A 14,261-nucleotide genomic window follows, 5' to 3' on the forward strand; every position below is an offset into this window, starting at 1 on the left:
GATCCTAAAAAAGCTCCAGTTCGCAGGCTGCTGGCATCTCAACCCCGAGAAGCCGGTGGCCCAAAGGCTACCCCCTCTACCCCCCTTTGGAGAGCATGGTTTTCTGGGCTGCCTTCCAAAGAGAGACCGGAACTAAGACACTCACAGCACCAAGAGAACCACAGAAACGGTACATTGCTCAAAATGGTTTTGCAACTGCCTTTCAGCCCTTGCCTGAAACAGCCAATCCCGTTTCGAGATCTTCAGAGAGGTTTAGCAAATTCAAGAACCAAATCAGGTTGTGTAAGAGTGAAAAGTGGGGCTGAAGAGATGGCTCAGCAGTTAAGAACACTGGCTGCTCTTGCAGAGGGCCCAGATTCAACTCCCAGCACCCACCTATCTGTAACTACAGTTCAGGGATCCAATGGTTCTTCTGATCTCCAGTCACCAAGCAGAAGCACACATACATGCATGCATACATACATACATACATACATACATGCATGCATACATACATGCAGGCAAAATACACACACATTATTTAAATCCAATTGAAAAAGAAAAGAAATACAAAGTCTTTAAAGAGTCAAAAGCAACAGACCCGGGACTCTGACCAGGCAGTAACCAACTAACTAACTAAAATAAAAATGAAAATTCAACAGGAGGCTGCACACACTTTCAATGGCAGCTCTTAGGAAGCAGGGGCAAGTGAGTTTCTGTGTGTTCGCACCTACTTAGTCAGCTCCAGAACAGCCAAGGACTAAACAGTGAGACTGTTTTCAGACATAACAAAACCCAAATCAAGACCAGCATGCAGCTCAGTTGGTAGTGTTCACCCATCATCAAATAAAAGGAGGTGCTGCTGCCCCGTCCTCCAGACAATGATGGGCTGAAAGCCACACACGGTGTCTTCAAGAACCTCATCTTGGGGGCGGAGAGATGGCTCAGAGGTTAAGAGCACAGCTGTTCTTCCAAATGGTCCTGAGTTCAATTCCCAGCAACCACATGGTGGCTCACAACCATCTAAGATAAGATCTGATGCCCTCTTCTGGGGTGCAGGTGTACATGCGGGCAAAACACTTTATACATTCATTTATTTATTAAGAAAATCTTAAAAAACAAAACAAAAACTCATCTTGCTGGGCGGTGGTAGCACCAAGGAGGCGGAGGCAGGTGGATCGCTGAGTTTGAGGCCAGTCTGGTGTACAGAGCGAGTTCCAGAGAGAAACCCTGACTTGCAGGTGTGTGACACACAATGTCCTCTTATCTTTGAACCTTTTCTTACTTTTATATAAGAACCTCTTATATTGAACCTTTTCTTACTTTCTTTAGAAAACAAGCAAACAGATGGTAGGAACAGCTGACCACACTTGGAATGTGACCTTCCAAAATGACCATTCTGTGCAGGACACCTCTGATGTCAGCTTGGGAGGGGACTACTGTGTGGGACTACTGTGGACCAAGAGTCTGTCTTGGAAAGAGCCCAAGCAAAAAAGCGGCCGTGTTAAAGGGCAATGTGGTTTCACCTGCTGCTTTTCTGCTTCCAGCCCTCCTGGTGATCCACAATCGCTCCCATAACGAGTGTGTGCCCCCCCCCCCCCCCCCCCGGGACAATGTGAAGGACGCATGGAGGCAAGCCCTACTTACAGCTGCTTCCCAGGGTTCAGGGAGCCCATGTCGATCTCCCGGTCGAACTCGGTGCGGATGTCATTGAGCGCACCGTCATCACCAAACGCTCCCCACTCCATGTTGACGCACATCCGCCCCTCGTCGCCCTCCACCATGTCGATGTGCCGCATCTCCTCCATGTAGCAGGCGTTGCTGCCAGTGCCTGGCCAGAGCGAGAAACTGCCCGTTCGGTGCCGCCGTACACTAGCCTTGGTCACCACCTCCCTCCTCGCTGCTGTACAAGAGCCCTCACAGCGGCCTCCCGGGACAGCACACGGGCCGGCCTAGTGCACTGCTCAGCCGCACAGGTCCCAGCTTGGCCCAAAGCAGCTGCACCCGGGGGGCTACATCTTCACAAAGCAGGTGAACGCAAACTCCCAGGCTGATTCCCTGCTCCCTCTCCGCCCCCTTCCCACCTACTCAGCAGCGCGGCTCATACCAGGAGCTCACTCACCCACGATGAGGCCAATCTCACAGTTCTGATCATCATAACCACAGGTCATCATGGTCCCCACTGTGTCATTCACCACAGCCACAATGTCGATGTCAAAGTCCTGCAGAGGACCAGAGGACCTTCATCATCACCAGGGGGAGAAAGGGCACCGCGCAGGCGTGCTACTAACCCACAGCCACAGATGCTTAGACGGAGTGATCAACCCCCGAATCTCTGCCCCAAAGGACACTTTTCCGGACGGCAGCAAAGGCTAAGTCCGCATTGTCGCCTTCTCCCCCACTCACAAACAACTGACCAACCTCGCCCGCCATCTTTCTGCTCCATTCCTCCCTCACATACAAAAAGCACTGGCTAACCCGCGGGCATGCCAAACACTTATCCCTGATTCCACAGAACCTTCTCGTGCTCAGTCCAAGGACAGACCGGGAAGGGCTTCAGGGCAGACCTGCCTGCGGGCCCGGGCTCCCACCCTTTACTCACCCCTCTGCGTCGGATGGCCTTCCGGATCAGATCCACCACATCTCTGCCTTCCACTCCACTCGACTTGAACCCCTTGGTCCATGAGACCAAGAAACTCTAGAAAAGGACCAAAAAATGCAATTTCCCACAACGGAAGCAGCACTATTCCAACAAGTCCTCAGCAGAGCCCTCTACCTCAGGCCTAAAGTCATGGTTAAATCTACATTGTCTCCCGACTGGCCCAGGGAGCAGGTGGCACGCATGGGTTTATCATGATTCCCTACCCCGAGGAAGGGGGAAGAGCTGTTAAATAGGATACATAGCCTTGTATTTCTGATCCTCCTGTCTCCACCTGCTTGAGAACTGGGGTTTCACTAGGTGCTACTGTGGCCGGTGCTGGGCACGGCACCCAAGGCTCTGTGCGAGCTAGGCAAGCACCCTACCAAATGAGTACATCCCCAGCTTCCGGGGCCAGCTCTCTCACCTATGGGTCTTTCTCGTAGCCCTTTAGATCAAAAGATCTTAATTTCTCACTCCTGCTAACCTGCACAGGACAAGGATACCACAAAGCATGTGGGGTTAGAGGGCGGAACACCTCGACCCCTCCCACTTCATCGCCCACCACCACCCTCCACACCTACATGGAAGCACGGAAGTCTCAGTACTGAAAGCTCATATGCAAACCCCCTCAGCGCCACTGCGCTGCAGCTGCAGATGGTCAGGAGTCCCCTTCCGAGAAAGCATCTCGGCCTGTCATACCTCATCTAGTTTGGTCTGGTGGCAGGGGAACGAGAACGTGAAACCCAGTGGAAGCTTCTTCTCTTTGATCTGTAGCTTGTCCATGAAGTTGGCCAGGCATTCAGCAATGTGGTCAAACAGCTAAGGGCACAAACAGGAAGATGATCGGGGAGGAACAGAGAGGAGAGACAGACCCAGCGTGATGCTTTACACTGACTGCCAATTTGACAGAATCCAGCATGACCTAGAAGACAGCTCTCGTGAGGGAGTGCCTAGATTAGGTTCGTGAAGGTGGGTGAGCTCCCCCAAAGGTGGCTGGCACCTTCCGAAGGCCAGGGCCCAGGACCGATGGCCAAGGAGATCTTGAGCTGAGCACCAGCCCCCACCGAGGGCCCTGACTCCTGGCTGTGGACACAGTATGACCATGGCTCCTGATGCCACGCTCCTGCTACCATGACAGTTTCTTCCATCTGGAGCCAAAAGTAAACCCCTCCTTTCTAATGCTACTCTGTTACAGCAACAGGTCTCTTACACAAAACTGAACTAATGGAACTTAGGTCATCATTCGCTCTCCTGTGAAAAGGAAATCACATCTGGGCTCAGTCACGAGACATGCACTGAGGCAGAGTGCCAATTAGGGCTCTTTGGACGGACTCTTCCACCTGAGCCTTTCACATGAATCTCGGTCAGAAGAACCCCGAAAGTCAGGAAGTCATGGTTATCAGAGCGTCCATATGTGCCCTGAGAACTGAGCATCCTCTACCGGCCGTCATGGAAGCCCAGCTTATCTTCCCAGAATGGAATGCCCACCTCACTGCCAAGAAGTGCTTTGGCACCCCTGACTCTTGGCAGAGGAGGGGCATTGGTGCTCTATGAACCAACTCAACAAAAATAAGCAACCTTTATTATTTTTCCTCTCGAAGAAAAAACTAATGCCCTGGAGGCAATTCAAAGAAATCATTTTGGGGTTTGCTGTTGATCTTATTCACACGTGTGTGTATGTGTGTGTGTGTGTGTGTGTGTGCCTGTGCCCATGGAGAACTGGAGTTACAGGTGTTGTGAGTAGCTTGATGTGGGCCCTGGGATCCAAACTCTTGTCCCCTGATAGATGAGCAACTGTTTTTAAAACTACTGAGTCATCTCCACGGTCCCTATTTTTGATTTCTAGTTTCAGGATGAAAGACGAGGCAGTGATTGCAAGAACTCACACAGCTACCACACCGTGGCAGGGAGGTGTGCTCCTGACGACTCAAGCTTCCAGTCAGGCCGGGGCCCAACAGAGCAGGTCCCTCCTCACCTCCTCAGCACCCGAGAAGAGAAACCGGCGGCTCTCCAGATGGTGAGACTGAGGCCGGAGGCAATGTGATATAAAGTAAGCAGAGGCCAAAGAGGGTGAACAGAGTCTCGGATGAGAGGGCCGAGTGGCAAAATTGAAAAGCCAAGAAAGTAGAACGGAAGCAAGAAGGCCAACGCTGGAGAGAAAGCCGACGGTTCCATGTTGTTCCGCAGCCTTCTCACGCCTCTCTAGGAGACCCAGCAAGCCTTCTCCAGAATCCCGAGGCTGAAGCAGATCCCTTGATGGGGTTAACAGGCCCTCTGGCTCCCTGATGTCTGGGGTGATGAGCAGGTGTGGAGTCAGGGAGGCAGCCAAGGCTGGAGGAGGAGGAGCCGGCCCTCACTGAACTCCCACGTGGATTCTGTCCGTCTGTCTCACCCTGTGCAAGGTTAACCACAGCTGAGGCTGAACTTTGAGCCTCCAGTTCAAGGCAAAAGCACAGACAGGACAGGGCTGCCGCCAGCACAGACAGGCCACCTTCCCTTGAGCTGGCTGGAATTTTCATCTACACATGGGGCTTTTCTAGAGAGCAGCAAGCACCACTCATGCTGAAACATGTACGGATCAAATTACACAAATTCATAGCCTCTACTCCCCATGTCCGTTAGTTTCTCTTTCCTTTCTTCTTTCTTTCTCTCTCTCTTCCTTCCTTCCCTTTTCTTTTTTATTCAGTGCTAAAGACTAAACCCAAGGCTTTTAGCATGCTATCAGATGCTCCACCACTGAGCTGTATCTCTAGCCTTTAGGGTGAATGACTATCTTTACCCAACGAAAAGAACTCACACAAACATCAAACAATCATGGGAACTGGAGGGGCCTTTATCTGGAGAGGGGAGCAAGATGTCTTCCCAGTCCTCAGCCCTGACCGCTGTTCCTTCCCCAGCAGCCTTCCTCACAAAAGCAAGAAAAAAGTCCCTGCACTCAGGGGCTGAGATAGGAGAATAGAGAATTTGGGACCAGCCTGGGCTACCTTTCAAGAGCCTGTTATCAACTTAACCTAAATTCAGCTGGTCAGTCACATTTTAAGTTGTCCACACTTCAGGTGACCCGCGGCTTGGCGCAGGGCAAATCTGTTGTAAAAAAGTTCTGAGTCAGTGTCAAGATCAAAAACCTACCAGCTTTCTAGGAGAAAAAGAGAGGATTGCTCTCGAGGTGGAAGACTAACTCTTCCTGCTATCTGAAGACTGAGGATAAGATGCTGGAGAAGTCAACACCTTCCTGCCATAAAAAGGCTCAAAGGACATAAGCCTCCTAGCTCTGTGCTCCGAACATTTCCTTTCCCAATTGATGTGAAGATCAGCTCACTCTTCTTCCCATAAGAGAGACACTCAGAAACCTCAGGAGGCTGAGGAGGAAGGGGATGTCACGATTGCTCTAAAACAGAAGGCAATGACCAGAAGACCCTTTTCACCCTGGGAAGGTTCACAGTTTTGAGGACCTTTGCAAGTTTTTGAGGTTTGATTATTTAGCTACCGATCTAATAAAATTGCATTAAAAAATCTATTTTGCTGGGAGGTAGTGGTGCACAGCTTTAATCCCAGCACTCAGAAGACAAAGCCCTGCAAGTTTGAGGCCAGCCTGATCTACAGCGTGAGTTGCAGGACAGCCAGAGATACAAAGAGAAATCCTGTCTTAAAAAAAAAAAAAAAAAGAAGAAGAAAAGAAAGAATACATCTGTAGGGCTGGAGAGATGACTCAGTGGTTAAAAGCACTGGCTGCCCTTCCAGAGGACTGAGGTTCAATTCCCAGTAACCACATCATGGCCCACAATTGTCTGCAACAATTCCAGGGGATTTAACCCCTCACACAGACATACATGCAGGCAAAACACCAATGCAAATGAAATAAAATAAAAAATATATATACACACACACACACATATATACACACACACACATATACATATATTTCTTTTCCTTTAATTAAAATTCTTAAACTGGGCCGGTGAAACGACACTTGCCATCAAGCCTGACCACCTGAGTTCGAATCCCAGAATCTACAGAGTGGAAAGAATCGATTCCCACAAATTGTCCTGACCTTTCCATGTATACGCACACAAAATAAATAAATGTGGCCAAAAATAAAAATGATCGTCTTTATAACTTCTAACCTGGCAGTTTGAGAGGATGTTATTATTAGGGGTCATATTGTTTCAATTATTTCCATTCGGGCACAAGGCCACACTATAGAGAGCCCAGGCCAGCTGTGAACTCATTCCTCCAGGCTCAGCTTCTCAAATGCGAGGACAACCATGTGCCCCGGCCCTGCCAATCTGAGAAGTTTCAAGGTAAAAGTTAACTTTTCGGGAACAAGCTGCCAGGACCTTGGGCACCTGGGCCCTTTGCGGGGTTGAGGCGTAAGTAGCTGTCTGTGGAGATGGGCAAATCGCCCGGTGCATTGTTCTGTCATCGAAAGTCTTTTTCACAACCACAGCCAAACCTCTTCTGGGCTTTCTGACTTTGTCTCATTTGGTTCTCAAATATTTGTCATCTGGGAGCAGGCCTCATGATGATGAGAGACAGAAGCAACACAAAGAAAGGCTACCACATTCTTCATGAAGGGAGACAATACCATCGCTGGCCAGAGTCCGAGGACAAAACTCCCACAGAGAAGCAGCAAACACTAGTCAGTGTGCCTGCTGCCTGTTCCACTAACCACACTATCAGCCCACGGCCTAACTCTTACCCATCATGCCTCTCTACAGACCGGGCCACTGCTAGGTGTTAACATTTGCCCGGAATCACACATCAAGATTGCCCCAAAACAGGACCTAAGCTTTCAGGCAAACACCCTGTCACTGTGTGGGCACAGTGCTCTTCCTGACACAAACACAACAGCCATGAGACACCTTCAGCAGAAGGAAAATGTCCACAGTCCCAAACATTCAGCCTTCAGGCTGACCCTCAAAGCCCAAAGACAAGCGAAGGGTCTGAAAATATCTTCCCAGCTTGCTTAGCTCACAAATGGAACGCCTTTCCCAGGAGCGACCTGGTTGGTGGGAATAGCCTGACTGGGCTGGTAAGGCCCCAACCTCTCCCAACCACCCAGCGGAGATGCTGTGCTCTCTGGACACTCAGGGCTCCCACAACGGGAAAGCCACAGCTGGAATAATGTCCAGGATGCCCTGCCGTGGTGGGTGAAGACGCAGGGTGTCCCACAGGCTCAGCAGCCGCCCCAAGAGGAAGACTGTACCTGGGTTCCGCTGCCCCGCATGATGTCCTCAGGGATGGCGTAGATCTGGTTCTCCATCTCCACCCTCTGGAGGCCATTGTCTGTCACCCTTACTCGGAGCACACGGAAGTTGGTTCCTCCAAGGTCCAGAGCCAGGAACTCTCCATGCTCTGTAGACAAAGAGTGGCCACTGTCAGTGTGGGAAAGACAAGATCAAACCACCTCATGAAAACAGGGTAAGGCCTCAAGCCCCGAGTCCCTCATGGGGGAGCAGGGTCGATTGGGTCACTCTTTCTGGACACATCTGGCGCTCTCTCTCTCGCTCTCGCTCTCTCTCTCTCTCTCTCAGCGGAACACAGGTTGCCTCCAGAGTCCTAGAATTACAGGCCCGTCCCATCACACCCAGCCTTAGGTTTGGCTTCCTTAATGATGAGATATTTTTATTACTTTGTAATTCACATCAACAATGAGACGGCTTCACATTTCATCTGTCCTACTTGCCTTGTCAATGATTATCTGGGAAGAACCTCCCTTGAGAAAACACCGCCCATCAGATCGCCCTGTAGGCTCTATCTTTATCCTACCAGGAAACGAGCGCTAGGATAGGAAGCACCTAGCTGCTGGCCATAGCACAGCCGGCTACAGGGTGGCACAGAATAAAAGAAAGGGCTGCCAGGCCTGGGGTGCGTTGGAGGGCCAGGAAAGCAAGCGCTCACCCCGGGGGCAGCCTCTCCCAGCCTGCCTCCTCCTCTGAAAGGACAGACTTCTTTCCGGGTGGAGGGAGACTCACTCACTGGTGTGCCGCTCCACACGAAGACTCTTGTCTGACTGGCAGGGCCAAAGACATGCCTGACTACATAAACTAAAAGACTTAATCTGTGCCCAGGTCCTGGATCCCCTTAGCATCTTGTCCCTAACCCACCAGGACACCTCTTACCATCTCCCTGAATGTAGTGCCCACAATCTCTAAGATGCAAAGCAGACACGTGGGGAAGGTATCAGCTGGCTAGGTTCCTCAGGACTCACCCCCATACCCTCCGTCAGGGGCAGTGCTAGCCTAACGCTCACCTGAAACGCACATTATGTACGTGAGAATCCTTGCCTAGCTACTTTTTAGCTACAGACTCTTTGTACCCCAGACACACAGAATTTGGTTTGACCTCTGTTCTCTTAAGTAGGGGTATCATACTTCCAGAACTGTCATGAGAGAATTGAGTAATGTTCTTGAATCACCCAGAATTATAGCAAGAATGTAAAAGAGAGCGGGCTCAGGACAAACACGGTCTCACACCTATTCAGACGATAGCAATTTTCCACTCCCTATGCGGCTCCTGAAGGCGTCACCACCACTCATGCCAGAAGCCAGTTCACGCAAGGCTTACGAAAGCCTTGCCTGGGGGAGACTGCCCACCCCCTCCTCGTGGCCTCAGATGACTTTTCTGGACACTGGAGTACTGAAGCTCCACCGGCCATGGGGCCTCAGCCAGATTCTAGGAAACGCTATGTGGTGGTTGTCAGGGGGATGAAAGAAAAATCAAGGCTGAGCTGCCTCATCAGCACTTTGAGGCCCAGGACACACGATGCGCTGAATCAGTGACCGTGGGGGACAGAGGTGGCCGGCACTGCCTCTGGTTGGTTATCATCCAAGACCAGCCCAGCTGGATTCAGCCCAGCGCGGCTCCATCAGGAATGTGATTCGGCCGTATTTTCTGGCGGACTAAAGGGGACTGTAAGTAATAAGAGTGCTGCTGGGAACCGAGGGTCGCTCACCATTCCTTCAGAACACACCTCCCTCCTCAGCGACTCCTCAGCACCCGTTCATGACCCCAAGGACGGGACCCTCTCTGAGTTCACAGCACCACGCAGTGACTCCTGAAATCCTAGGGTGACCCCACAAGGCAATGATGGGACGCTTCTTCAGCCCCAGTCTCTACATCGCTCATACCCATCTCCCACAGATCAGAAGTGACAGACTTTCCATGTGGTGGCCAGGACTCATGAATTCTGGCTCAGCAGCGGCCTGGGCACATCAAGAGGCTCTCTGCACACGTAGCCGCCTCACCACCTCTAGTGCTGCTTGCCACAGTCCTCATGGGTTTTTGAAGAAATGGGAACACAGGTTACGTATGAATGTATGAACACACAGATGGCTGTCAGTAAATGCCACTGTCCTTGTCATCCTTCATTATCACTCCTTGGTCTGAAAGGTCTCCTCCCAGCTCTTGTTGGCCACTCTGAATCAATATACTACTAGTTATAGCTCAAGCCCTACCTCCACCGGGATCCTTCCAAGACATTCCTAATCCCAGAACAGAGCTCACGGGAGCGTGTGAAGAAGCAGCTGTGGGCAGGAGAAAGCTTCTGAGGAACGTGCCCTGAGCAGCTTCTCAGCACAGCGTGGAGATCCGCTCCCGTATCCCACTTAGGAGACTGAGACAGGAGTTAGCCTCAGCTACATAGTGAGCTTCAGTCCAACGCGGGAGAAGGAGGTTTCTTTTTGTTTGGTTTGGGTTTTTGAGACAGAGTTTCTCTGTGTAGCCTTGGCTGCCCTGGACTCACTTTGTAGACCAGGCTGGCCTTGAACTCACAGATATCTGCCTGCCTCTGCCTCCCCCGGTGCTGGGATTTCAGGTATGTGCTGGCTGAGAAGGAGGGTCTGGAGAGATGACTCAGAGGTTTAAGAGCACTGACTGGTCTTCCAGAGGTCCTAAGTTCAATTCTCAGCAACCACATGGTGGCTCCCAACCATCTATAATGAGATCTAGTGTCCTCTTCTGGAGTGCAGGCGTACATGCAGACAGAACATCGTATACATGATAAATAAATCTGTAATAAATAATTTTTAAAAAAGAAAGAAATCACAACCAGAGTTGAAGAGAAGGCTTGGGGGTTAATGGAGCACTGCTCTTCCAGAGAAGCTGAGGCAGCCCCCTGCCGCTCCAGCTGTAAGGGACCAGACACCTTCCAGCATCCGCAGGCTCTGTGTCCCACAGTGCACATGCGCACGGTGGGCGTACATGCAAATGAATGAGGACAGACTTCAAGCTGGGCTTAATGGGGAGGCAGAGGCAGGCAGAGACAGCCTGGTTCAAGTAGTGAATTCTGGGACAGTCGGGAGTCAGGGACCCTACCTCAAAATAAAATAAATAAAATAAAAAGCTCTACAGAGAATCCGCCCCTAAGTAACTACAGGTGGCATTTGAGGCAGCTTATTCCACTACCTCATATTGAATCTGTTCACCAATGCTTCACTCATTACATAGGGTGTCTGACTGGCAACTATAAGGGTTTTCTGAGAAGGTCATGCCTGTTGATTTCTTTCATACTGTTAAGCATGTTGTTATCACTGGATCAAAACTTTCACTTTATAAAAATTAAAATGAGAACTGATGAGTGGGCTCACTGCCACCAAGTCTGACAGCCTGAGTTTGATTCCTGGAACCCAGAGGATGGAAGAAGAGAACATACTCCTGCAAGTTTGCCTCTGACCTGGAAAGCTGTGAACCCTCAAAAGGGAACCCTTCACTTACATGCCAAGAGTGTAAAACCTGGAGGCAACAGCACCCTTCCCACAGCCCCTCCCCCAAGCCCTCCATGCAGGAAGTGATGCCTCTAAAGCTGAATCATTTGGCTCAGGTCACAAAGGGGTGAAAGAGGGCTAGGGTTTGATGCAAGGCTTCTGACTCTAAGCCTGTGTCCGGCCTTCTGGGCCACACCTTCCTCTTCATGCTCTCATTCCTGGAAACCAGAGTAGTGAGAAAGAAAGCAAAGACACCCTCATCTCTACCAGGAAACCCGGCTCATCTCTTGAGAAGCTAGAGCTTCCATACTGAATGGAGGGATGGAGGCGAGTGAGAGGGTGAAGAGTGGCAGGTCCTTTGTTGATGCCTGTGCACAAAAGAAGCCCGTCCTCTCCTGTCACCATACAAACCTCTGTACCCACCTCCCCGACTCCACAGGCCTCTCTGAAGACGATGCTCGTCATTTAAAAACACCCAGACACAAGCAATAATGAACAAAAAAATAAATCTGAAAATACTTCTGTCCACAGCTTAAATACTAGTGACAGAAGGACAGGGTTGTGGCGCCCTTACCAACAGGGAAGGGTGAAGCTGCTCCCTCCAGCCACTCTTGCTGACTCACTTCCCATCACACACACACACACACACACACACACACACACACACACACACACACGTAATACAAAATTAAAAATGTGAGAGTATTGGCACATGCCTTTGATCAGGGCAAAGATTCAGAGCCAGGGCTGGCTAGCCAAAAGGGTTTTGCCATGGTGAGCAACAAGTGAGCACTGGGAAGCTGTCAACCCTCAAGTAGGGAATCCCTCACTTCCAACGCCAAGAGTGTGTGTAAAACCACACAACCAGAAGGCCACTTTCAGTTTGACTCTTATCAGATACATAAGGTCGGGGAGATAAAGGGTTCAGATATCCCCTGGGAACTCAACCTGTCACAGACAGAGACTGGGCACTGAAAGGGCAGTTGGCTGCCATTTCTCACCTGGGTGAGAAACATGACGTCAGTAACTGATTCATCACTACTCCAGGCTTGTTTAAAAACTTCTGAGGTGACCTGGTACCTCATGGCATCTAAGTTCTTGGTTTTCTTTTTTTTTTTTTCAGTTTTGTGTGTGTGTGTGTATGTGTGTGTGTGCGCATGCTTTGTTTTGTTTTTAAGGTTAAGGGCCAAGGGTAAGGTGAATGTTCCAGCAGGGTCTATTTTGAACCATTAGGTCCTTGCCACTAATTAAAATAGATCGCCACCTGCTCCTCCCGTCAGGCGGTCAGCTCGGTAGGCCAGCCAGCCCTGCTAAGAGTGCCTTGCAATAAAAAGGTGACAGCCTTGTATTTCGAAGCTGCCTTGCCCATTCCTCTGAGGCAAGCATGCTGAGAAACGGCAGTGTCCTGTCCTAAGCCCCAGCAGCAGGTAATTAAAAGGCTACTCAGAAATGATGGGTTCTGGGAACCCCTTCTAGACAAGGGGCATCCTACACAACTCCCGTGGGGCTAGGCAAGCTTGAAGGCGACAAAGGTCTGTGTGCAGCAAGGGTTAGGGGAAGGCTAACACAGCTCACCTCCTAAGCAGCCCTTGCCTCCAGGTTTTTCTTTTTTATTATTATTATTTTTATTATTTACAATTTATTCACTTTGTATCCCAGTTGTAGGCCTCTCCCTCATCTCCTCCTGGTCCCACCCTGCCTCCCTCTTCCTCCCCATCCTTCTTTTCATTTCTTCTCGATCTGTTTCTTCTGTAGAGTTTTGCACCATTTCATTAGGACCAAGGTGCATCCACAAAAATAAGAAATGTTTGTTTTGTTTGTTTTACATTTATTACGTTGTGCGGGTGTGGCCTCCATGGGACACCTTGTGGAAGTCTGTCTGTCTGCTCCTTCCACTGTGCTGGCCCCGGGAATCGAACTCACGTTGTTGAACTTGGCTGCCTTTATGTACGGAGTCATCTCACTGGTTTTGGGTTTTTGAGATTGAGGCCTAAAAATCATGGTAATCCTCCTGCTTCAGCACCTCCCCACAAGGCCCTGAGTGCTGGGATTACAGGTATGAGCCACCATACCCAGCTGAAACACACTACTCTAACATTAAAAACAGGTGGCCATCACTGCAGCCCCTAGCTCGACACTGGACCTGGCCCATCTTCACTAGCCAGCCCTGCTTCCAATGGCTTAGCCTGTTTAGACTCTCCATCCTCTTCGTCACTGATCTGAGGCAATGAACAACCTGTTACACCACCAAGGCGAAGGCATCACCTGTGTTTTCTACTTTTCACTTACTTTCTCACTTTAGACTATACAGTAATTGGTATATAAAGGGTATGATTAAAACATATTGAAGCTGGGCACAGTGGTGCACACGTGTAATCCCAGCACTTGGGGAGGCAGAGAGGAAGGCGGATTCTCTGTGAGTTTGAGGCCAGCTTGGTCTACAAAGGGAGTCCAGGACAGACAAGGCTAGATAGAGAAACCCTGTCTTTAAGAACAAAACAAACAACAAAAATACAATCAAACAAAAAACTTTTTTTTGAAAGTTAAAAACAAAACAAACCCCAAAGGGTCAGAGAGGTGGCTCATTGGTTATAGGCATGTACTGTTCTCTTCCAAGTAACTTTTTTAGTCCCCAGCATCCACACTGTGCGGCTCACAACTGCCTTTAACTTCAGCTCCAGGAATCTGACACCCTCTTGTGGCCTCCCAGAGCACTGCACTCATGTGCACACATATTCATAATTTAAAAATAGAAGGGACTGGAGTCTGCGCCTATAATCCCAGCACTCAAGAGGCAGAGGCAGATCTCTATGAGTTCAAGAACAGCATGATCTACATAGCATATGTATTCCAGGCCAGCCAGGGATACTTAGTCTTAAAAAATAGACACAAAATGAAATAAAATAAAGAGAGAGAAAAGAGTAAAAAACTAAATC

General features: G+C 49.9%; 1 protein-coding gene across 2 annotated transcripts in view; it reads right to left on the reverse strand.

The window, feature by feature from the left end:
• Hk2 (hexokinase 2) overlaps positions 1-14,261 on the reverse strand; it is a 53,202-nt gene that overhangs the window by 17,505 nt on the left and 21,436 nt on the right. For both annotated transcript variants that reach the window (XM_055596466.1, XM_055596467.1), the window contains exons 3-7: positions 7,827-7,975; positions 3,320-3,439; positions 2,582-2,677; positions 2,102-2,201; positions 1,627-1,810 (exon numbers count right to left, since the gene is read on the reverse strand). In XM_055596466.1, the coding sequence (XP_055452441.1) occupies positions 1,627-1,810; positions 2,102-2,201; positions 2,582-2,677; positions 3,320-3,439; positions 7,827-7,975 (649 nt within the window). The remainder of the gene's footprint in view (positions 1-1,626; positions 1,811-2,101; positions 2,202-2,581; positions 2,678-3,319; positions 3,440-7,826; positions 7,976-14,261) is intronic.

Source organism: Psammomys obesus, unplaced genomic scaffold (assembly GCF_907164565.1).
Source record: "Psammomys obesus unplaced genomic scaffold, mPsaObe1.curated_primary_1811, whole genome shotgun sequence".
Classification (NCBI taxonomy): Eukaryota; Metazoa; Chordata; class Mammalia; order Rodentia; family Muridae; genus Psammomys; species Psammomys obesus.